This window comes from Marmota monax, unplaced genomic scaffold (assembly GCF_021218885.2).
Source record: "Marmota monax isolate L192 unplaced genomic scaffold, Marmota_monax_Labrador192_F-V1.1 WCK01_AAM20220418_F8-fsc00055, whole genome shotgun sequence".
In the NCBI taxonomy this organism is placed as follows: Eukaryota; Metazoa; Chordata; class Mammalia; order Rodentia; family Sciuridae; genus Marmota; species Marmota monax.
In genome coordinates this window covers 6,332,563-6,358,218 of record NW_026695205.1, presented here as the reverse complement: position 1 = coordinate 6,358,218, position 25,656 = coordinate 6,332,563, and the positions used below count along the sequence as shown (strand labels likewise).

Genomic DNA, 25,656 nt, shown 5'->3' with positions numbered 1-25,656 from the left:
AGGGTGCTGTGGGCAGATCAGCCTCTGATCTGTCTCATCTCTGGAAACCCTGACTTTCAAGCTGTGTCAGAGCTCCCTGAAAGAAAGTGACCAGGGTTGACCCTGCTTGAGGAGGGGAGCCACCTCAGGCAAGAGGGAAGTGCCTGGGAAGTGCCCTGGAAGGTGGCCCAGGAGAAGTGAGGCAAGGGGCATGGCGCCTGTGGGCCTTACCTCCTGAGAGGAGGACTGGGGTGGGGGTGACAGTCCCGTGAGCGGGCTAAACCAGGCTGGCGGGAATGCCCAGAGGTTCTGAGCAACCTTAAGAAGGAGGATCCAGGTCACTTTTCAGATTTATAACTTCTATTGAACTCTGGTTATTTGCTTCATATGATTTTTCCCCCCAATGGAATGGGCCAAAGTCTCTCTTTTTTTTTATTCAAATATAAAATTAAAATAAATAGAGATAATGATTCTCTAAGCCCAATCTCAAAAGTTCACCTCGTCCGTGAAACACTTCCTCAGCTCCCAACTCTGTCCATTCCTCTAGCCTCAGTCCAAATATGCTTTCTCTCCTCTTCAACCCAGTACTAATTTGGAGGCTTCCTAAGTGTTTTCCACAGTTGGTCTTGTAGTGTAGTTGCTGTTACGTGAGAACTTAGCTCCAGTAGTCGAAGGGAAGGGAGGACTCTGAGCCCCATATGTCCATTACAGTTGGAGGAAATTCAGATTTTAGCAATAGAGAAAGGTGGCTGAGGAACTCCAATTTCAGGCATTTTGGGGTGCCTCTAAATTAAGTCTTATTCTGGGGACCTGGAAAGCATTGTGGGAGTCAGAGGGGTGAAACCTCATCAAAAGCAGTTTCACATTCTCACACTGAAACTCAGTGGAATGTTAGGTGGGTGGGGACTAGACGTCAGCCAGGATGAGCTCTCCTCTCCTGCCTCCAGAGCACCCTGGCCCTTTGGGTGGGGTTGACTCTCCTCTTCTCGGGAACCAGCAGAACCACAGCTGCCCAAAGTACTGTTCCTGCTTTTTCACTGAAACCCTGTTCTCTTTAGGCATCCACTCAGCGTCCCGTTGGGGGTGTACATTGGGTTTCTTTTGGTTGGCAAACAATGAAGACCCAACTCAAATAGGTTTACCCTGAAAAAAATGAAAAAAAAAATTATGTGACTTTCACAATTTATGAAATGTAGGGATGTACTTTCCAGATTAAGGCCCAGTCAGAATCAGATGCCCAGATGAGATCCACGAGAGCCCGCCTTCGTCTGTCTCTTATCTCTGCTACCTGCAGACACTCCCACGAAGGTGAAGGGACTGGCAGTCTGGGCTCCTGGGCAATTTCAGGCATTTCACATTTAAAGTTTATTCTGGGGACCTGGAAAGCGTAGTGGGAGTCAGAGAGGTGAAACCTCATCAAAAGCAGTTTCATAGTCTTACATTGAAGAATCATCAATGGATATCATCAAGAGGACAAATGTGACTTAATTTTTCCCTGCAGTCCAGAAAAATCAAGAAGCCCAATCTCTGCTCCTCGGACCTAAAGTTTCTAGAGCTAATCAGCTGGGGAAAAGATAACATTATAGACTCACTGGAAGGGAAACAAGCTTCCAAGTGGCTTGGGCCCACCTCCGGCTTGGAGCTGCTGTGGGGAGCGCTGGGCCTCTGCCAGTGCTGGGGGACTGGAGGTTTTCACCCCGCCCTGCCATGCCCAACCTGATCATAGAAGTGGTGATGGGGTGGGTTTCTAATGCTGGCAAGGCACAGGCAGGCTGGCTGCGTCTGAGGAATCTACTTTTCTTCTCCAGGTCTCAGTTTTCTCATCTTCAGTATTAAGGTTTTTTTAATATTTTTTTTTTAGTTGTTGTTGGATCTTTATTTTATTTATTTATATGTGGTGCTGAGGTTCGAACCCAGTGCCTCACACATGCCAGGCAAGTATGCTACCGCTGAGCCCCAGCCCCAGTATTTATTAAGTTTTGATCTCAATACTCTCTCTTCAGGGTAGTCTGTGATCTTTCTAAACAGTTTGATCTTTAGCAGACACTCAAAACTCATAATCATCTGAGTTGCATCTTTGCTCATCTCTACCATGGCAATAGAGATGAGCCATAGGTGGGGGAAGCTTAGGTGACATAAGGATTAAATAAAATTCACAAAGAAAAAAAAAACTTTCCACTTGATTCAGGGAGGAGATTATGAGTGACAATAATATTTAACCCTTTTTTCAGGACAAGAGATGTCGCTGGGACATTATGATGGCTTCAGATCCAGTGTGGATCATGCTTAGATTCTGCTGACCCTGTGACATGAAGCTGCCCACCAGCCATGGTCCAGTACCCTCTGAATTCCTGGAGCCCAGAGAACATGAGGTGGGTAGGAAACACACCTGTGTACAGAAACCTCTACGTTTAGCGTGTTTAATATTAATCTTTTCCTGTTTGCTCTGAGACATTTCATTGTTGGGAGTGACAGGCCGCCAACTATAATGGTTTGGGAACGTCATGGCTGCTCAGATTTCCTGGCCAGTGAGAAAGTTAGAGTGGGTGATGACGCTGTGCTGAGTAAGGTCCAGGCCCGGCCCAGGGGAGCATGATAGATACAGAGAGAGGAAGTGAATGAGGGTGGACACGTGCCTGAGTCCTGGGACTGCTTCCAGTTCTGAACACTGAAGGGAAAGCAGTTCATAAGTCTACGTAGAAAGGTGAGGAAAAAACAGAGAACACAGAATATAAGTGTCTGTAGACTACGAAACAGACTATGTTGCAGGACGAAGATGTCATGACCCTTAGCTTCTGCCCCAAAGATTTCTGTGAAAGGAAGTGCCTCCTGCCACCCCTCTGACCACTTCCTCAGTGTCCCCCCACCCCACCCCACTCTGCAGAGTTGGAGCTGAAACAGAATTGTGTCGGAATCAGTGTCAGGGAAATGAAACTGGGTCCTTATATAGGCCTTTGCTCTCCGTCTGCTGATCCTCTTCCCCTCCTCTGCCCAGCACACAGTGCTGGTCATTGGGCATGGGGAGATTGAGCAGGAATCTGTATCAGGGACACACACACACACACACACACACACACGACACAGGCGAGAGAAGTGCTAGCCATGCAGGACAAAGGAAAGCGCAGAGCCACCAGAGAGGGTTAATTCAGGGAGAAGGAAACCCTGCACCTGTGCTCTCTTTGGGCATCAGAGGAGTGCCTGGGGCCCAGGACTGAGGCCTCCCTGTCTTTACAGTCAATTACTTTTGATGGGTGCAAGGCAGAGGGACAGGAGAGGGGACCAGATGCTGACAGCAAGAGTCAAAGTCTCACTTTGTAGAGGTGGTGGGGTGGGTCTCTCAAGCTGGCAAAACAGAGGGAGGCTGCCTCCACAGGCAAGGCCGGGTGACGGAGGACAGCAGGAAGGTGTATGGGAGGTGGACAGCGTATCCACCAGGGAACTGCCTCAGGGAACTCGAGTAGCATAAGAAGGGATTTCTAGGGCAGAATAGGACTCGGGAAGACTGCAGGAGAAGGCAGGTCCTGGCTCAGAGGGATGGACGGGGACGGGGGACAGCAAACCCAGATGGATGGAAAATAGGAGTCCTTTCCAGGATGGCGGCATGTTTGGGGTCCTGAGGCTGGACAGCCTGGGTTCAAATCCAAGCTCTGTCACTTAAAAGTTGTATATGTAATTTTGAACAAATAGCTTCACCTATCTGAGCTGGTCTTCTCTTCTGCTAAGAAAGCTGTTTACAACACATGCCTCGCTGGATTGTTTTAACAACTAATGTGATGATCCATATGAAGGGTGTGATTCTGTGTCTAGACATAATGGATGCATTGGAAACACCAGCACTCCTGTGACCGTGTGAACATTCCAGGGCACCAGATGGTTGCCATTGATGAGAACCTGGGTGTGAAGTTGGGCCAGGACCAGTGGTAGTCTCCCTGCCTGGGAGGTTAATGGTCCTAGGGCTTGGGCTCTGGGTCTGCAGTGGTACCTCCTGTAGTGTGTGGTGGGTTTGGGGGAAAGACAGTTGGCTCTGCAGAGATGGGTCACCACAAAGGGATCGGCTTCCCTCGCAGGTTTTGCTGTTTGAAGCCTGATGCTCCCGTGTGTTGACTCCAGGGCTAAGGAGTCTGCGGCACAGGGGGCGGGCCCAGGTGGGCAGGCCAAGGAGGGCGTTTCACGGATTTTCTGTGAGGAGTGGGTTTTGTCAGTTGGATTTGATTCCAGGTCGGATGGGATGGCATTAAGTCTCTTTCTGGATCAGGGGTGCTGAACCTTTACTGTTGGGTTCTAGTTCTACAGAAGGTCTACATGGTCAAGAATCCTCAGGAAATTCCTACTGAGCACTTACTGTATGCAGGCCTTTGGGCTGGAGATGGCAAATTCCAGAATTAACAAGAAATTGTCCATGTGAAGGAGGTCGAGTTTAGGAAGCAGATGAGAGTCTGGTGACTTGGTGTTAGGTGCTGCAACCAGCACTCTGAGTGGGCAGGGAGTCCCTGTGCCTGAGTGGCTGTGCAGGGAAGGTAACGTTGGAGCTGATTTAGAAAGAAAGAGTCTGCCAGGAGGAGGAAGGGACTCTTCGGTTTGAGGAGCCATGGGGTCCAAACCAGGAAGCTAGAAAAAAATAAAAGAGGGGTCACTGTGAGCGGAGGGGAGGAACCAAGGATTGGGCTTGTACAGTGGCGGGACCCCATGGAAATGGAAAGGACTAGGAAGGGAGGCGTTCAGTGTGGTGCAGTGACATCTGGGAGCACGACCCTGAGGGTGGCCCGTGGTCTCCTCCTGAGTTTCCTGTTGGGGACAGAGATTCCTGAGGAATCAACAACACCACCGGGCTGTCTTGTTGCTGGGGAGGGGAGCTTGGTGCTTGGAATGCAGTATATTTAGCGCAGTAAATATGGCTAGCGGTTGAGAGAGTGGTTTTGGATTTTGTTTTTTAATATCAGCAGGAGATGTGGAAGAGTAGTGGGTGGGAATGCAAGGGGCAGGGAGGTCAAAGGTTGGAAAGACACTGTGATTTGTAATTCATATTCTCTGGAAGGGTAAGTAGGGATTTTGATGTTATGTGTTACTTGTCAAAGACATCCCAAGGACACATGAGAATCTATAGGAGGAAAGGACACTGTGAGAAGAGGGAAGGATTCCAAGAGTGGCCTTGTGGCCTGATGGAAAGATCCAGGTTCCTATCCAAGCTCGGCTTCTTCATGGATTCCTAGCTTCTCTGGATCACTTATAAAAAGGGAACAATAATGGGGCTGGGGCTGGGGCTCAGGGGCAGGGTGCTTGCCTAGCATGTGTGAGGCACTGGGTTTGATCCTCAGCGCCGCATGAAAATAAATTTTAAAAAAAGGGAACAATCATGAAGGCTGCTCGAGAGCCAGATAAGGTAATGTATACAACGTCCATGCACAGTGCCTGGCATCCAGCAGGTGCTCAATAGACTCATCATTCTGTCCCCCTTTCCTTCCCACCATCCCAAAGGAAAACTGAATCAGTGTTTGATTATGAGGGACAGAAAGTGCAAGTGGACTTTAAAGACCATGAAGGCAACATGGGGACAGGACCCGCCGAGGCTCCTTCAGGAGCCGTGCCTGACCCGGTCACATCCTTGCATCCTCCGCTGCCTTGTGCACATCAGGTGCCAGAGATGTGTGGGACGGACTTGAACAAAGATCAAACCCATGGGTTTCAATTCCACACACTTAGGATGTGGTGGGCAGCACTAGGAGCCAGGCCAGGCCTTCCTCCTCGCTCTTCTACTGGTGATCCTGGAGGGCCCGCTCATCCCTCTGAAGCCCAGTGCCCACAACTGTGAAATAAGGGAGAGGGCTGGACGTCCGTGGTGCTGTGATCTCCATGTTACTCTAGGGTCAAGATTCTAGAGCCCTGTCAGCTTTCAGAAGGCTGGTAGACGGTGGCTGTGGACTGAACTGTCTCCCTCCCGGGTTCATGTGTGGAAGCCCTAACTTTCAAGGTGTATCTGGAAAAAGAACTTTTAGGAGGTGATTAAATTAAGGAGAGGTGAGATCCCAAGGGTGGGGTGTGAATCTGAGGCCTACTTTCCTTAGAGAGAGAGAGAGAGAGAGAGAGAGAGAGAGAGACCCACCACATGAGCACGCAGCGAGAAGTCCTCAGGAGAACCGACCACAAGGACACCTGATCTCAGACTTGGAGCCTCGACGAGTGCAAGGAAACAGTCTGCTGTTAAGCCCACAGTCTGTCGTGGCCGCCAAGCAGAGGAACACAGCAGAGCTGCAGCTGGTTGGCAAATAAGGCTCTGGGGAGAGATCTTCTTGTGAAATAACAGCGGAGCACAAGAGCTATGGCTCTCTTGAGTCACTAACTGAGGTCCCAAGGTCTGTGACAGACAGCAAGCCACACCTCAGACTCAGAGGGTGCCTTCTTATGGGACCCCCGGAACGGAAGTCTCTCGAGGCATCCAGCCGCATGCCCCAACATATGCCAGGCACCAAAGGAAACAGTGGGTGACAAAAGCAACGACTTTGACATTTAAGTCAGCCCGGGTGGATCTGCTTTCCCACATACTCACCATGACATGTGTTTTTGCAGTGAAGCATTTCAAGCATCAGAAAGGGCCGCCCACAAGAGCCAAGCATTTCCAGCCTCTGATGTTGTCTGAGCTGTGCCCCACAACCCGTTGCCCTGCAGGCCGGCCCCTCAGCTCCCACCAGGGATGCTGCTCTCGGGCTGGTCTTGAGCCTCCTGATTTTGTGATCACACTCACATTGTGCACATAGGTGTGCCCAAGAGTGAATCTCAAAACAGGTAAATGAGCAAATGCTAAATACAGGGAGCAATAACTGCACTTGGAAGCTTGAACACACTCATCTTAGAAACCGAGGCCACGCTGCTCCCAGCACAGAGGCTTGCCTCCCCTCGCGTGGATGGGGGAGAGGCGGAGGCTATAACTCTACCTGGATCTCAGTCTCAGGAGCACATCCCAACACTGTGCTGTTTTCTTTTAGTTAGAAGCTAGTCCGTAGGTCCAGCCCCCAGGCAAGACCAGGTGGGGGATTGTGGGAGTCATCTTGGAGGTACCTGCCACAGAAATAATTTTGTTATAATCACAACAAAATTACAGGATATAAAGCAGTGACTCTAAGAAAAAATGTATGAGATCACTTTGAAGAAAAAAAATTAAAGATCACACACATAAAAAAAGATGTGATATAGACAGGGCCAAACATTGTAAGGACAACGCTTCCCTCAAATGACTGTAGGTACTTAATAGTCCAGTAGAATATTTTAGGAGTAGGTTAGCTTTTTGTTCTAACATATTGGAGATTAAATATACTCACATAGCTAAGTCAATTTAAAAAAGAAGAAGAACAAAGATGGAAGATTTTGTGAAACCAGATCTGAAGACATTCTTTAAATCCATAATCATGAGAACTATGTGCTCCTGGTACCAGAAGAAACAAGGGTCCGTAAAGTGGTTCAGCTACAAGAGGAATCTTGGTGTGTGATAAATGCTCCACTGGAATCCAGCAGAGGAAAGATGGGCTGTGCTGGGAAAACCAGTTCATACGTGGAAAATCATACACAAGGACTCCTGCTCATCTCCCGAACAAGAGCAAACTCCAGAGGGACCTAAAGAGGAAATGGGCAATGGCACAGACAAGACGTTTTCAGTATCTGAAGGTCACTGTGGATTTATATCCAAAATACAAAGTATAAGAGATTCCACAAATCAGTAGGAAGGAGAAAAGAACCCCAATTTAAAAACGGGCATGGCGTATGAACTGGAAGTAGCCACAAAAAAGGGAAACTTGAATGTCCAACAGATATATGGCCAGGTTTTCAAACTCACAAGGAGCCACAGAGAAGAAGTTTAGGAGACCTTGAGATAGGACTTTGTAGCCATGACACTTGGCAAAAACTAGAAAGGTGGACAGTAGGAAGCCAAGGAAGACTGGAAGGATAGTCCTCAGGCAACTGCTGGTGCCAAGGGGTCGACCATGCAGATGAGTGTCTGGAAGGACCTAGTGAAATTAAATATGTGGGTTCACGTTTGCGAGTGAATGAACTCCGGCTCAGAACACACCCGGGCCTTGGTCACTTCTGAGACGACTGCAAGGCCTGGCCTTTCTACTGACTCGGCAGCTGCTCTTGGGAGTCTTCTCTAGGTCCGGGAGGGTTTGCAGCGGCTCTCTGAGGATGGACCACTCTGCTGCAGCCCAGTCACCTCTGGAGCCCTGGTCTGCTTCTGCAGGACTGGACAGACAGAAAGAGCAGCCCTTTCTCTTCACTGCTCTGACCTTCCAGCCTCCCTGTGACTCACATAAAGCTTTGGGAGCATGTTTCAACCCTGTTTCTAGAGGGTTAGGACAATTGCTGAAGGAAAAGGTACAATGTTAGAGGGACCACAGTGAAAAACAATTTGAGGGCTGGGGATGTGGCTCAAGCTCGCCTGGCATGCGTGCGGCCCGGGTTCGATCCTCAGCACCACATATAAACAAAGATGTTGTGTCCGCCAAAAAACTAAAAAAAAAAAAAATGAATATTAAAAAACTCTCTCTCTCTCTCTCTCTCTCTCTCAAAAAAAAAGAAAGAAAGAAAGAAAGAAAAACAATTTGAATTTTCATCTAGTGAAAGGTACTTAGGAAGTCATCACAACCCGTACAAGGAAGGCTATCTGATTTGGTCCTACACTAAAATTTGTTCCCTGTGACTGTCTGCAACTGGTCAGCCTACTCCTCCTCCTTCTCCTGAAACAGATGGGCAGCTCTGAATCCTTCTCCTACCTTCCTCAAGGAACTCTGGTTCTGCAATGAGAGATGCAGGTGCAAATAAGAGTGGGGAAAGGGCTGGGAGAAGAACCCAGTTTGAGTTTCCCAGGTGTGGGATGCGGTGGGCAGAGCCAGCCTGTTGGTGCCTTGGTTGATTTATTACTTGGTTGATTTATTAAGTCCAGCTCTTGAGGACAAATCTTATAAATTCAGCAATCACAGAGCTAAAGATATACTTTAATTATTTCTCCTAATAAGGTTTAGGTATCCCAAAAAGCTGATGGGGCCCTGCTATTGTTTGTACAGGTGTCGATTCTATGATTTTGCCAACACGTGACGTTCGCTGGCATTACCAAGCCTGATGCCAGTGTTTAAAGTTGCCCTCTTTGTCTTTACTTGTTCTTCACTTTGTTCAGCTCCTGCTTGGGAGCTATGGGCTTCTGCTTCCTCTGTCACAGAATGAATCAGGAGGAGGCACAGGGCAGAGGAAGATGAGAAATACAGCGTTGTTCGTAGAGTCCTGGAAGTTTTTGTGGAAGTTGCACCTAGAAAACCAGAGACGTCCCAGCCTGAAGTAGAGGCAACAGCGGTTGGCAAGATGGGAGTGGGTGGGTGACGGGAACCGCCTCAGCAGTCCTGGGACACCAGTCAAAGGCTGGGGCAGAGGCAGAGAGGGGAGCTGGGGTTGTCACCAGAGGGAGTGACCTCGAGAGAAGGGGGTTGTGTTGGGAGTGGGGTGGGATGGGCAGAACGTAGCAGGGAAATAATATGTCCTGTGTTGATTTGCTGCAGGTGGAAAAAGCCAGAATGAGCACATAGAATTCCCAGATCGTATAAAAACTGATCAAATTTGAAAAGTAGAGCACTCCAATAAAATAGAAAATAAGAATTTGCAGGAGGTTTGTGGTTTCTATGGGAGAATGGTTGGAACTAAAGCTGAGTTCTTAGAAGTTATTGGCATATAAAGGTTATGTGAGGCCAGAGGAAAGGGCGAGGTTTACCCAAGTAGGGTTGCCAGCTTCAGTCAAAAGCAAGAAATTGGAGGACACACAGTTGAATTTGAATTTATGATAAACAATGAATATTTTTTACTATTTCCATGCAATGTTCAGGATATTCTTGTCCTAAAAATTATTTATCTGAAATTCAATTAACTGGGCACCATGAATTTCATCTGGGAGTTGTAATAGGGACTATGAGCAGAAATGCCTGCAGGGACCAGAACAGCTACTGCATGGGGAAGGCGGTGTAGTGGTGTGGCCCTGGGCGACCTGGAGCACCTGTGTCTCATTCCTAGGGTAGCTTACTGGGTTTGCAGAGAGAGCCTTGAGAGTGTCCAATATTCTAATATTTCAAAACAGAATGGAAACATATATTTTTAATGTGTACAGCATCAGTTTTAAAAGTGGGTGACTAATGAAAGAAAAAGATTGTGTAGTGTAAGCAAAGCAGTTCTGAGGCTTCTCAAAGCCAATGGGCAGCTGGTTTGCAACCTCTGACCACCTCTGAGCTGGTCTGTGGAGTGGACAGGGCAGGTGTTAACCTGTCAGTTATGATGGTATGCAATGTCGGGGTAAATCACACTTGGGTGTGGGAAACCAAAGGCGTGTGTGGGGAGTGTGGGGGGGATTTCCTCATGCTAAAGGTAGGATGTGCAGGTGGCTTCTCTGGCCATGACTCCAGGGTCTCGCCCCTCAGGGTCTGCACACGCCCCACTGGTCCGTCTCTCTGCAGCTGGGTCCCATTTAATGCCCAAGGCTGCACCCAGTGCCGACTGCTCTGTTGGACCAGAGCACGGTGGGCACTGCCTCCCAGCTCTTTGGGTGCTGACAGCAAGCAGAGCTTTGAAGGCATTCATCAGAAACTTGTGGGCGGAAGCTTCCAGGGGTTTACTCTGAGCTTCTTGAGGCTTTTTAGATTCAGATACAAAGCGAGTGGGTGTCTTTCAAGAGAAACAGAAAGAGAATGAGAGAGAGAGAGGGAGAGAGAGGTGTTTCCCTCAGTTATGGAAACACTATAAAGACAGCTGCGTTCCCTTCTCGTGAGCAGTCAGCAACAGGAGTCCCGACCTCGACCTCGACACCTCAGCCTCCCGCAGGATTGAGAGAAACAAAACCCTTCCCTGCGGCTGACCCGAGCCACTGGCTGCCATGCAGCAGCCCTTGAACTACCCGTATCCCCAGATCTACTGGGTGGACAGTAGTGCCAGCTCTTCCTGGGCCCCTCCAGAGTCCGTTTTCGCCTGTCCATCCTCTGTGCCCAGAAGGCCGGGTCAACGGAGGCCCCCGCCCCCACCTCCACCGCCACCTCCACCACTGCCTCCGCTGCCCCCATTGCCACCACCGCCTCTGAAGAAGAGCAGGGACCACAACACAGGCTTGTGGCTCCTTGTGATATTCTTTATGGTGCTGGTGGCCCTGGTTGGACTGGGCCTGGGAATGTATCAGCTCTTCCACCTGCAAAAGGAACTGGCAGAACTCCGCGAGGTAAGGCTGGTATGGGGGCTTCTGTGCCCAGGAGTCGCTGGGCAAGACGGCTCTGCTACAGTGCGGGTGGCCGGCAGCTGTGAGCCACATGGATGGAGCCTTGCCCTGCTTGTGAGGTGCTCCTCAGACCTTCTTGTCCTGTCTTCCGAACCAATGGCTGTCGTCACCCTCCTGTTGGCGAGGGAATGTTGGCTCACACAAGTGAAGGGAATATTTTCTTGTAAAGAATCAAAGGCAAACAGTCCTTCCTTTCTCAGTTATCAGGCCAGTCGGTTGAGCCATTTACCACCTCATAACTAGGGATTCGAGGAATTGAAATAATTTGGAGTCTTGCTTAGAAGGAATTGACTCATAGACCAAATTAAATTTCCTTGAAAAGATTTTTAAAATGTCGGTACTATTCCAAAACACAAAACTGAGGGACAGTGAGGCACAATTGCTTGGCTAAAGTCTAAGTTAGGCAAGGATTTGAGGTGTCTGAATTATCTTTCTAGGGCTTGCTTTAGTTGACAATTCTGCTTTGATAACTAATTATACAACTTTTCTCTTTCTCTTTTGCTAGTCAATCAATCAAAGAAATACAGAACCATCTTTGGAGAAGCAAATAGGTGAGTCCTTTTATACAAGAGCCCTGAGTTCCCAAAGATGATCCTCAGAACTGAACAAAGTTGGTGGAATGTCTTGAATTTTGTCCCATTCTTAGGTTTATGAATACTATGAGAGGAATCCTGGCTAATTTTGAATCTCTGGTCAATATGGTTCCTTAAACTATTTTAAAATATTAAGTGAATTTAATTGCTCAAAATCAGGTAGCTGAGCACTGTTCATAATTCAAACTAACTTCCACTTCGCTTTGAAAAGAGAAATAGACCTGGGCCTTTGCCCCCAGCTCCAGACCACTGACCCAGGCCTGGCCCTTTCTCACGTGTCCTGGTTCTGGGACAGGTGGTAGTGGCTGTGACTCCATGGGAGAAAAAGGGAGATGTTTGGGGGGAATGTCCTCCACTCTTTTAAACTCTCTAGAAATGATTAGAGCTAAGCTTTATTTTAAAGTATTTTATAGGACATGACAAAGATTTCAAAAAGTGGACAATCAATTGCCCACAGTAGGGGTTCTTTTGAAGTCACTGGGGACCCGAGGGTACACTTCAGCTGTTCTTCAAAGGAAGTTCAGCTTCACCCACAGAAGACTCATGAACTGCCTTTGACAATAAAGGAAAACCCTTTGCCTGGGATCTGGGACAGGAAGAAGAAGACATGTGAAACACTGACCTCATGAGATTTCAGGGCAGAGTTTAGGAAGCTGTAGACAGATAAAGTTTAGGATATTCTTCATTTGTCATAAACACAGATTCACTGAAGTTTTAGATTTGGTTTGAATTAGAAGGGAGCTTCCCTGGTCCAAATATCTTATTTTTTAGAAGAGAAACAACAGATGAATTAGATAATATGCCCAAGACTATCAGCATGGAACTGGGGCTAGATGAAAGTCTCCTGATGGCTTGTCACCTATAGGTCCTTCCAGGACATGGTCTGGTGCCTCATGAAATAGAGAAACTCCTGTCTCTGTAATAGCCATGGAATGGAGAAAAGATGCCAAGCAGGATACCTCCGCGAAGATGATAGGCAAATCTTATCCTTAGAAACTTAGTAGAAAGTTTCCTGGCAACAGCAAACCCTGGCCATCTTCAGTGCAGCTGGTGGAGACTCAGAATGTGCCTACTGCCGTTGACCCTGGGCAGCTCCGCATCTTTGGGATGTCTGGGCCTAAGTTCTGTGTCCAAGTTCCTAAATGTTAGAGAGCCCAGATGTACACAAGCTGGGGGGGACTAATAGAACACTGAAGCCTCTTGGAGGATTTCTAAAGTACAATCACTTTGAAAATCAGTGGAATGTGGCTTGTGAGATGGGCACCTAATTATTCATTTTTCACCCACTTCTTGGAGTTATTTTAGTGTTTTGAAGTCAAATGAAAAGATGAGTCAGGTCTACCAACCACAGTAAAGAATTATCTTCTCTACATCTACCCAGATGGACCAGAAATTGGTGAATGATCATATGGAAATCAAATTAGTAACTTTACTAATAAGAGATATAAAACATGCAAAGAAAGACATAAGAGGAAAAGACCTGCTTAAATTTTAGTTTCAGCCAGTATGCATGGAAGTTACCAGAACTTTGCTGAAGAGCAGTTTGGAATATATGTATCACAGACTTGAAGCTGTTAGTTTACTTTGCAGTACCATCACTGAAAATTTATCTTAGGAAAATAATCAAACTTAGGCTCAAAGATTTATTTACAAGGATATTTATCACCTTTTCATAAGTCTGTTTATAAGAAACATTCAGAAGAAACCTAAATGCCTCTTAAGAGATTAGTTAAAAACATATGGTGTATTCTGGTGAGCACATAATCCATACCAACTGATGACCGTGTGTCAGAAGAACACTTAATGTCACGGGGATCTCAGATGAGATAGAGGGCATTTCTCTATATTGTTAGAAGAAGAGATGTGTGCTGAGGGGTGTGTTTAGTTTACTACTGACTATTAAAGCACATGTGAATATTTTACATTCTCAGAAAAGAACTAAGCCATTTCACACCCAGCGTGTTAACAGAGACTTTCCCTGGAGATACTATCATGGATTATTTACACTTCATTTCCTTTTATCGTTTTCCATTTTTCCCTCAGCTAGCTCACCCACAGGTGGCCTTGTAGTGCCTCCTGGGTGTCAGGATGGGCGCTGGGGTGATCAAGGATGGGAGAGGCAAGCAGGTCTGTCCGCATGGCACTTTCAACTAGTGGGAAGGTAGACAAGAGCAAGCCAGTAGGTGCTTCCAGTGGCATGTAGAAAGCCCTGGTGTAGGAAGGAGTCCCCACCACTGTCTAGGATGCCTTTCTAATATTTATCCAGCAGATATTTAGAGTGAGTACCTTGTATGAGGAGAGTGTTATACTAGGCTCTGAAGGATATCATGATGCGAACATGTGGTTTTCGGTTCCATTTCCTGTTAAGTTTGTGGCCACGTGCTAGCAGAGCTGCTCGGATGGCTGTGGTATGGGAATGTAGAGGAAACTCAGTTTTGCCTTTCCTGCTCACTCACACCTCCTTCAAGGTGGTTTGTCTTGGGTGCTAAGAGATCACGACTGCTCAGGTAATATTCACAGGGGACAGGGCCATTTTCACACCTGGGGGACTTTCATAGGCTAATCACTAGCCTGAGATGGATAGGCATCTTTCCTGTGAGTTGTTCCTGAATATCTTAGTTAGCTGAGTTAATTAGCTAAGTGACAACTTTCTACCTTGGCTAACGTATTAAAGGTCGGAGAAACAGTGTCTGGGTTAGGAAAATATTATCAGTTTCAACTCCTTTGATTTAATATGCTGAGCATTTGCTGAAGGCACGCTTCGTGTTAGGAACCAGGCTGAACTCACTCTGATGAAGTCAGCATATAGTAAGGAACTTGCTATTTATTTGAGGGGAGAGAAATAAGACAATGTTTACATTAAGCAAGGATCCCTAAGTTCCTATCCAACTTTAGAATTTCTTGGATTTGGCTTTTCCTTTCAGGGAGGGACAACAAAGTTTAAAACTTTCAAGTTTTAAAGATCATAAGATCTTTGTTTCAGAGAGCTAAATTTATCTCAGAATTTTTCAATGTAATTGATTGGGGACATCTCCTTAGAAAAGGGGAGTCAGAACTGACAGGAGAAGTAAAAATGGAGGGGTCTTAGGTTTCAAAGGAGAGAAAGAACATAGTTGACTTTAAATCTGGGAAGGTTTCCCAAAGAAGGAGATATTTTCGATAGAGCTTAGAGAATGGATTGAAGTTTGGCACAGAAATCTCTCTGGGACAGCATCCAGGCAGACAGCACTGCGTGAGTGCAGGCCCAGGCAGAGGACCAGGGGCAGTGTCCAGTGGGAGTGAGCAGGAGGAAGTGAGGCTGAAATCACGTGGGGCCACAGAGGTTCTGAGGTCTCAATGACATGGGTGGCTGAGGACTTAGAATGATTGATGTGGGTGCAGATTGTACAATGCCTGTAGGAAGAGACCTGGTAACCAGGAGACACATTAGCAGTCTTCTTCTCTGTGACCCTGGGGCAGCACAGCCAGAGTGGACAGAGCCCTGGATTAGAGCAGGAGACTGGGCATCGGTCCCATCTGTGACTCTGAATGCTGAGTCTTCTTGGACTAGTCATCCATTTTCCAAGCTCACTTTGTCAACTATAAGTCAGGACAATAATCCCTACCTCCAATACTATGGGAAGTTCTAAACGAAGTAACTGATACAACAGTTTTATGCACAGTGTAACATTACAATGAATATATATGTCTATTTCAATTTGGTTTACTTTGTTCAACCTGTTTCTGAAACACAGACTGTTGTTGAGAATCTCTCAGAATATCGCCACTTATGCTTTTAAAATCTTTTATTCAAATGGGATTGAGTTCCACCATGGTAGTAGCTGGCATCTCATTTTTACGTACGTCTTTTGTCTCTCTGTGATACAGGCCACCCCAGTTCACCCTCTGATAAAAAGGCACTGAGGAGAGCGGCCCATTTAACAGGTCTGTGTCTGCAAGCCCCGGGTGGGGGCTGGGAAAGCCTTTGGCAAAGCGCAGAATGGTTTCCGTGACCAGTTCTGGGGACAAGCGCTTTCCAGCAACAGTATTTGGAACCCAAGAAACAGCTTTCTAGGGGGGTCAGTCGCATGCCCCTGCTCTGGGCGAGTGCTAGACTGGAGCTATGGAGTGAATGAGACCCGAGGGAGCCCACTCTTTTCAAACATTTCAAAGACCCTGAGGGGTTCCTGCCACAGAGAAGAGTGGGGAGTGAGTGGTGAACTATTTTAGTGCTTCTCTGATTTTCTGGAAGTTTCATTCTGCTTCCCGAGGAGAAATAGGAGTGAGAGGCAGCCTCAGCCCTGGCCCTGGGGCTTCAGCGTGGGATTACAATGGGCGGTGAAATGGTGGCTGTCGGGATGGGATGGGCACTCCCACTGGAAACCACAAATACAGGAGAAGTAGACAAAGGTCGCACAAGGTTGTGTGCTGTGCCACTGCTTCTGCAGTTTCTCAGGCAGAGGCTGTAGGTTGATTCAGGTAGACCAGCAAACACTTAAGGAGCACCTGCTGTGTGCCAAACTTTGAGGGCATGGAGACAGAGAGCTCATGGTTCCTGCCTCCAAAGGAGCTTGACATCTAATAGGGAAATACAGGCACACAGCCATAAGTTCAGTACTGGAGCGAGTTCTTTGATTAAGGTTTGGACATAGAGGGGAGGTGTGAGGGATAGAGAATTTCAGCCCAAATAGAGGGGTGGAAGAATCCTGGCTGTGGTGAGAAGATGGAGCAAGGATCCCTTAGGTCCTACCCATGTAGGTCCTACCCATCTTTAAATTCCCTGGATTTGGCTTTTCCTTTCAGGGAGGGACCACAAAGCTTAGCAGTGTTGCTTCTAGTTCTGAAGATCATAAAATCTTTGTTTTAGATAGCTGAAATTATCTCAGTAATTTTTACTGCAGTCGACTGGGGGCATTTGTTATTGTCCCTATTGTGTAGATGATAAGATTGATACAGGCAATTTGACAAAGAGAATTCAGTGATGGGCCAAGTTCTGACCCCTCCACCCATTCGGTGGGAGCTACCTCACTCTGGATAGAACATTTGTTGAAGGAAAGGCCCGTAGTTTTGCCTGGGAAGTTAGCTTGTTGGCTGCATGAGCTTTCCTTGCTGACGGCTCCTCTCTGATTGACTTCAGGTAAGCCCAACTCAAGGTCCAGCCCGCTGGAATGGGAAGACACCTACGGAATTTCCCTGATCTCTGGAGTGAAGTATCAGAAGGGTGGCCTTGTGATCAATGACACTGGGCTGTACTTTGTGTATTCCAAAATATACTTCCGGGGTCAGTCCTGCAACAACCAGCCCCTGAGCCACAAGGTCTACATGAAGAACTCTAAGTATCCCCAGGACCTGGTGCTGATGGAGGGCAAGATGATGAACTACTGCACTACTGGCCAGATGTGGGCCCGCAGCAGCTATCTGGGGGCTGTGTTCAACTTCACCAGTAATGACCATTTATATGTCAACGTATCTGAGCTCTCTCTGGTCAATTTTGAGGAATCTAAGACATTTTTTGGTTTATATAAGCTCTAAGAGAAGCACTTGAGGATTCTCTCCCTGTGGTTCCTTGTTACGGGCACTGGGGACATTGGCCTGAATGAAGGTCTTCTTAAGCCTATTGAGTTCAAGTGCAAAGACATAACCACAAAGACCTTGAGACCACAGAGTCCAGCAGGTCTGCAGTTCCTCATCTCACCCAAGGTCCATGAGCCAGAGAGGAAGAGGAATATGGCTGAAGAACACAGAGCTTTGGGCTGCCACGCAAAGGTGCAGGACATAGAGAAGCCGCTGCCTGGAGGTCTAGACCCATGTTAAGTGGCCAAGAACAACTTACGTGGAAAAGGAGGACACCTTCGAACCCAACTCCCAGGGTGGGTCTAATTGCTACCTCAGGGAAAGCTGTCTTCAGATCCATGGTTATAACAGGGATGGGGAAGGAGAACCAGGCATGCATGATAAGCTAAAGAGACCCAAGGAGGTCAGCACCCCATTGGTGGCATCTTTACTTCTAAATGCATATCCTGGGCTACCAGGCCATGCTATCAGAGAAGCGAAAGGAGTGTTTGGGGGACTTGGTCCACTCCTACACCATATACATCTCTAGTGCAATTATAAGGGAGAGAGAGAGAGAGAGAGAGAGAGAGAGAGTGTGTGTGTGTGTGAGAGAGAGAGAGAGAGAGAGAGAGAGAGAGTGAATCAGTCTAAAGAGTCACATACATAGAGCAAATGTGAGATCATGAAGTATGTATTTAGGAAAAACTGTTTTGAATGCTTCTTGGCAACCAAGTGTAATAGTCTTCAAAAAATTTTGTCACCCACCGACATTCAGCTCTTGATGCTGTTTTCCTTTAATATAACCAATATTTATTTTTTTGCATTTTTAATGAATGGTTGACATGTAATAAAAGCTCCACTTTAGCATCTACAAAAGTATTGTGAGTGTAAGTTTTGGAAATCACCAAGATTTGGGTTTTTTGCTTGTTAGTTTTGTTTTTTTATCTATGGTTTCTTCATTGTGACTTAAGATCACATTAAGAAGAATTTTTTAAGGTGAGAAGAACTGTGCTGCAAATCCTTTCATCTGTGCCAGGCTCTTCCCTCTTTTTCTGTCTCTGTCCTCTGTGAACCAGAGTTTCCATTATCAATGTAATTGATGGTGCTAAGCTTGCCCAGCTTTCTAGATACTTGATGACGAGGTGTCTTCCTGGGGCAGAGCCATGGTCTGGTGGAAAGGGCACAGACTTTGAACTAAAAAAACAGAATTTGAATCTTTGTTCTTCCACCTACTGACTTCACAGGCTCTAGACAGATCACTAGAACTTTCTTGGGCCAAAAAGAGCTAATATGTGCACAAAGTATCTGACATGCTGTAGGACATCAAGAAATGGTACCCAAGATTGCTCATAAACTCTCTTAGAGAAGTGCTTTCTTCTCGGGAAGAAGCTCTTTTGGGGCGGTGCCTCCAGACACCTGGTCACTTGTGTCCTCCCACTCCTCACAAGGACCTTTGGCTGTTTTCTTCAGCTACTCACAATCATGGCCTTTCCCTTGACTTTGTTATCATTGAAAATTCATCCTCTGGATTTTGGTTTTTGGTGTCTTCTGTTCATAACATTATCAGGTATGGTTCTAGTTCAATTACTCCAACATTTTCTTTTCTAAAATATTTTTAAAATACTGAGATCTCTAATTAATAAACTGTATCTTTTTCCTAAAGTGTTCATCAGGTCCTTCCCCAGCTTCACTTCCCTCTCTGCCCAGTTCCTTCATCCTTCCATTAGAATCAGTGCCTTGGAAAGACTCTTAATTCCAGAATGATTCCTTCTTCCCTTGTGTTCTGCTCATAAGGATCCATTTCTTTCGGTTGACATATCAGCAGCCACATGTTGCTGGAGAAAAACTGCCCAAACAGGATGGCTGATCTTATTTTTATTTATTGTGTATTTAAGTCAGCCCATCCATTATTGACTTCTTACTGACTTATTTCTATCTTTTGATTGACTCGAATAGGCAACGTGTACAGGTACAAAGTTTAAAAGAAAACGCAAGGATATAGGATGAAAGTCTTCTTCTCATTCTGTCCTGCGGCCCCATTTCTACTTTCATAGAAGATCACCGTCTCATTGTGCAGCCTTCCAGAGATGGTGTGTACATAACCCTGACACCACTTTATGTCGGAGTTTCTCAGTTTGGGCTCTGCTGATATCCCACGGCGGGCAATCCTTTGTGCTGAGGGCCATCCTGGGAGTTGTGCCGTGCTTAGCCGCATCCCTGCCCGATGCTCGATAGAAGCCAGGAGCATCCCCCATCTGCCCACCCAACATGTGACAACCCAAAACTACCTCCAGACATTGTCCCTGGGGGTGAGAGGAGGACAGTTACCCTTGGTTGAAAGCCACTGCTTTACATTCATGGTCACAGGTCTCCAGTGGCCCTTCAACACTGCCAGCACCGTTTCTTCGGTTCCCTAGTGAGATGGGCTTTTGTTTTTTGAGTCATTTCTGTCATATTTTCCCTCTTGCATCATCAGCCACATCCCCACCTCCCACCACGTAACCTTCCTTCCACACAAAACTCAATTCCATCTGCATCGACACCCCCTCTTCCTTTGGTCTGGTTGCAGGAAGAGAACGATCCATTTGCCACTAGGCTCACATTTCCTCTTTCCTTCTTTGCCACTTAAAGTATCTTTCTCTGTCCCCTAACCCCCAGACCAGCCCCATCTAGGAAATCATTTCTAACAGCAAGTACTCGTGTTAAAGCAGCCCTTTCAGAACAGACAACCCAACCCAGACCAAACAGAATGAATCTGCACCTGAACCTTTCTTTCCCCTCCGTCTCCCTCCCATTTCCCAGGTAGATACAGACAGCTGAGCAGGTGGGACACCACAAGGCCTCCGCTGTCTTCTCCAGGATGCTCTGCTTGGATTTTTCACATGGAATTCAAATGTCATCTTCTCTCAGACCATCCTAACTAGGGCCTATTCTCTTTCCAATGTTCTATTGTTGGAATAGAAATTCCCAAAGCAGAGCCTTTTCTTCCTTGTTATTCCTCTATCCAAATCACTTAACCCAGTACCTGGGACATATTAAGCATTCAATAAACATTTGTTGACTAAATAACCTTAATTATAAGGCAAGGGTCTCTCAGCTTTGGATGTGTATGATTTAGGAGTTGGGGAATCCATGTTTATGCAATCTCCTGAGCATGTGAATAATCCAGCTTTGAGTAGATTATTCAATGGGAGTTTGAGGTTCCAGATACTAAATCATACTAATTCACAGCATTGGAAAATAAGAAAGATACAGCTGGTTTCTGGTAGTGCCAGGAGTTTAGTTAGGAGAGGGCTGAAGGAAATTACCATTGCTTCAGTAAAACTATCATTTAGAAGATAGTCAATAAGTATTTGTTGAATAAATTAAAGAACAAAACCAAAGTTCCAGGTTGGAAGGTGTCATCTAATCTTCCTAAAACTTCACTCATCTACTTTGGAGGATGAGGTTCCTGACTGGACATCTCATGAAGACAGAGAGGTTTTGCCCTTACCTGGGCTGCTGATCCGCATTTCCAGCCACCATGATGAAATCCTCCTTGTCTTTTCCCTCCTGTTTTGACTTCAGCCATCAAGTGTGCCAGTTGCAGGGGTCATGGAAAGTTTTCTGGTATATGTATGATTTTTTTGGTCAATGGTACCTTCTAGATAATAGTACCTTGTATCACAGCAAGAGGCAGTGGGGATGGAGCTGGGCATCCTGAGACGACTTGGTGCCATCAGCTAATGGTGACACCACTGGCCCAAGATCTCTCCAAGCCTCAGCTGCACTAGGATACCTTTGGGATCCTCTGAAGACAGGATTAGAGCTTACTGTGCTTTCAGGACTGGTTCCAGGGAAGAGGTGTTAACAATTCGTTTGAAACACTGAGCTATTTTTCTCTAACACAGAACGTAGGGAATGTCAGAAACCCAGGACCTTTGTTCCTTGAAGGTGGGACCTGCCGTTGCTCCTCTGTGAAAAGCTAACCCCAAAGTAGAACACAGGTTTCACACAAAAAAGGCTTCTGCTGGTTCAGTTGTTCGAGGTTTCTTCTTTCTTTTTGTTTTTTCAAACAACTAAAAACACACAAAACCCGTGTCTTTCCTTAGCCCCTCAGAGTGGTGACTTTGTGTTCTCTGAAGTAGGTTTTGACTTACCACAGCTGAACAGGAAAGAGCTCTGCTGTGGGCATCATGGTGAGGGTGACAAATTCGCAATGATAACTTATCGGAAGAGGGAAGTGGAAGGGAGAAGCCAGGCCCCTCAAAGCCAGACCCTGGGCTCTCTGTGGTGGGTTGAGTCCTAGACATTCTCTGCCGCCCCCCCCTTTTTAAAGATAAACATATTATATCTATCTTTATTTTATTTATTTTTATGTGGTGCTAAGAATTGAACCCAGTGCCTCACACATGTGAGGCAAGCGCTCTACCACTGAGCTACAACCCCAACCTCTCTGGTCCCTTTTTGAAGCAGCATGTTAACTTACATTCTTTAGGGACCTGAGTAAAATCTGGTGTTAGTAGAGATGGATTTTACTTTTTTTTTTTTTTTTTTTTTTAACTTTCCAAGGTTTTGGATCATCCAGAATCAGATTAAGGAGATTCTATTAATGATTCCTATTAGGACTAATAGGATTAATACAGCTCAGAAATGAGTCCTGTTCAGAAACAATAGACCTATTGACAGTGCCAGGGACCTTTTCGATTCTCTTGGAAGGCAGCCAGCCTGAGGACCTGGTGGGTGCTGGGCCCCAGAGTCTACCCAGTGGGTGGAACGCACCTCCTCAATGGAGGGCTGCCCACATGGGTCCAGTCTTCCCCCTCCTGCTAGACCCCTCTCCACATTTCTGGAAAAACGGCAGAAAAGGCAGTGTAGATGTCTCTCTCCCCCACCCACCCAGTCTCTCAGGCTTTGGGGCCATCCTTCCTTCTGATTCTCAATGGGATGATGTGACCTTTGACCCCGCCTTCTGTGGGAAGTGCAGTCTTCTCTCCAGGCCCCTGGACACTCAGGAGAGACCCTCCTTCTCTTGGGCAGTCCCCACGGCAGCCAGTTTCCTGGTTCTGCTTTGGACTCTAGCAGTGGCCACTCACTCAGGGCTCCTACCACTGCCTCTGGGGGACACTTCTCTTGTCTTCAAGGCCTTCTTACCATGAGCTGCTGTGTGTGGACGGAGTTCACCGGAGGTTTGGGGTAATGGAGAAAGATCACCTTATGGCACATGTGTGTGAGCTGTCTCTCTCCACCACTCCCCCATCTTCCACAAGTATCTCCTTGAAGACGCCACCCCACATTCCTATTCGAAGTGAGGGGGGCACTTTATTTATTTGTTCATTCCTCAACAAGTGCTTTTCCAGTGTCTTCTGGGTCCTAGAAACCGTGCTTGATACTGTGGAACAAGGGAAAACAAAACCTCTGTGGAGTTAGTGTTAATGGAGAGAAGGTGACGATTAAAAAAAAAAAAGCAGATCAATATTCAGGTGACGTGGTAGGAAGTGCTACGAAGAACAAGTAAGCAGGTCAGGCAGCAGAGCACCAGGGAGAAAGGGTGCCTGACAGGAAGGAGAGGAGCCTGGGCAGAGCCCACCAAGCAGAGACAGCGCCACACCCAGCCTTGGGTCCCAGAGCTGTTTGGGCACCTGAGGCCAGGGGGCTGGTTAAGGTGAGCTAGGGGAAACCGGTAGGAAATAAAATTGGAGGAGTAACCAGGAACGAGATGATGTGGGGCCCGGAAAATGTGGAAAGGTCTGTGGGTTCTATTCTAATTGTGATGGAAAGTCACTAGACAGCTGGGAGGTGATAACACGTAATGTAAAAGGAACATCCAGTTGTTCATGGAGAACAGGCTGTGGCCAGTCCAGCTCTGACCTGGGAGATGGTAAGAAGGCTGCCTGAGCAGCCCAATGGGGGACAGCAGCAGTGTGAGCAAGGGGGCTGCTGACTGTGCTGTTGACAGCTCTCGAGGACATTAGAGTTAACTAATATATTCACTGGCTCAGGAGTGACAGAAGGGGTCATTCTCTGACTTTTGATCTGAGTAGCTGGCAGAGGTGGGTGCTGACCTTGGTAGGAGGCACAGTCTGGAATGGAGGCAGAAGACTGTTTCCTCCTTTGTGTTGCTGAGTTGGTGCCACGGGGCTGGCTCAGCTGGTGGAAGGCAGAGGCCGGCCAGCCTCTGGGTTTTGCATGAGTCTGCTCATAGACAAGACTTTGTAACAGCCTCCAGAAGGAAGGAAAACGTTGTATGTTGGGATTACCACAGGAAAACCAAAAGCTGTTCCAGTTGCTGAATGCCACTCATTGCAGACCTTGGGTTCAGATGTGATCTCAGAAATAGTAATGGGGACTTTCCCCTCCAAGCCAGGAGTGCTTCCGCCATATTTCCAGGTGGCCACATACTCTCATCTCCAAGCTTCCTGCAGAAGGGCCTTACTGAGCATCTGTTTCTGCACTGGATGATATTGCATTTTATAAAGTTCTTTCTTAGGTTTTAAATCCTCTGTTTTTAAGTTCCACACACTCTATGCATGGCTCCCAAAGCTCTCTCGTACCTTATCTTGTTCAGGTTTCACAACAGCCCTGTCATGCAGATTGTTACCCTTGTTTCATACATGAAAGCAGCTGAAACGGAAAAGTCATGGGCCTTGCTCAAGGGGACAGAGTGTATAGATGGTGAAGCTGGGACTTGATCCTAGCCATCTCACCCTAAACTGAACACTTAGGGTTTCCATATGCAAAGAGACTTCTAGAACCTACATGACAGTGCTCTCTCCGTGAGCCTCATTCCATTAATTTCCAGCGACACTTCTTATGAGAGGTGAATGTTATAATTGCATTTTGATTTCAGTCTCTCTTTGCCCAATATCCATACTCTGTATTATATAGAAATATACGTGAAGTTCATTGCATAAGTATGTATTATATACATAAATAAAGATATATATGGTCTCATGACTGCTATGGTCTGAGTGTGTCCCCCAAATTCTCATGTTGGAAACCTGATCCTCGATGTGCTGCTTTTGGGAGATGGAGCCTAACAAGAGATGGTTGGTTCATGAGGACAGGGCCCTTGTGAAGGGACTAGTGTCATTGTCCCAGGATTGGGGGAATTTCCACCAGAGCAGCTAGTTACAAAAGCAAATTCATGTGTGCTTTCTTTTCTCCACGTCACTTGCCCTTTCACCTTCTGCCAAGCTACAAGGGAGCACGAAGGCCCCCGTCAGACATGACCGCCATGCCCTGGGACTCCCCAGTTCCAGAACTGGGAGCTACACAAGTTCCTTTTACAGCCCCCACACGCCAAGTCTGGTGTACTGTTGTAGGAACTGAAAATTGACCAAGAGGGTGATGCTGTAGATAGAGATCTAGTGACAGCGGCTTTTAGATTTTCTTCTCCTGTTTCTTCCTGAGTTACTGGTCTCTCGTCTGTCTCTTGCTCACTGTCCCTCTGAATCACCCTGTTGCCCCTCTGCCACGATGGCCTCCTGCTTCTAGTAAAGTGAGAAGGGAAGAGGTTGAGCTTGGGGTCAGGAGGCCTGGGCCCGAGTCCAGCCTCCATAATTCCGCGAGCTCTGCAGTGGCCTTGGCAGCATGTGTACACCTTGAGGCAGCGTAAAGCGAGGAGGCCAACTCTTGTCCTCACAGCTGGGCAGGCACGTCGTTAATGCCAAGTACACGGAGAGCACTCTGGTGCAGGAAGTCGCGGGGAGGCCAGCAGGACCGTGGGCTCCTCACACTGCTCCTGGTAGTCATTGGTGAAAAAATCCTAATGTTTAGTTTTCCATGAAATTGATTATCCATAATCCTGCCACACATAAGGTCCCACCAGCCATTAAAATAGTAGGAAGAACAGATAAATTCCATCCTCTGTGGTATAAAAACAAATGAATACTATTTTATATTAACATAGCCTTTTAACATTTCTCTTGTGCCTCTTGCCCTCAATGTTTTTCTAAATACAAAATAATACACATAACCTCAGCTGGCCTGCATCAGATTCTGTATAAATGTTAGTTGAACTTATTGAATATATTCTGTCCTAGTCACAGTCTGGTATGATTCACCATTTTGATAGCTATTCTAATTCCTGAAATACTATTAAGCATTTGACTTTAAGCATTTGATATTTAAGCATTTGACTAGGGAAACAACACTTAAACTCAATGCCATCCTTATTTACAGCCAATGCAGGGTCATCCTGCAAGATGGGAAGGGGTGTCCCCTCCTCCAGCCTGGCTTGCCACAAGGGGACAGGACCTCTTGGTTCTCATGAGGCAGCCCAGC

General features: G+C 46.8%; 1 protein-coding gene across 1 annotated transcript; it reads left to right on the top strand.

Annotated features, from left to right (window-relative positions):
• Positions 1–10,350: 10,350 nt before the first annotated feature.
• Positions 10,351–24,324, top strand: Faslg (Fas ligand). Its single transcript, XM_046430259.2, has 4 exons — positions 10,351–11,209; positions 11,772–11,817; positions 15,727–15,783; positions 16,976–24,324. Exons 1-4 carry the CDS (start codon positions 10,874–10,876, stop codon positions 17,368–17,370), a joined length of 834 nt encoding a protein of 277 aa, XP_046286215.1. The 5' UTR covers positions 10,351–10,873; the 3' UTR covers positions 17,371–24,324.
• The last annotated feature ends 1,332 nt before the right edge of the window (positions 24,325–25,656 follow it).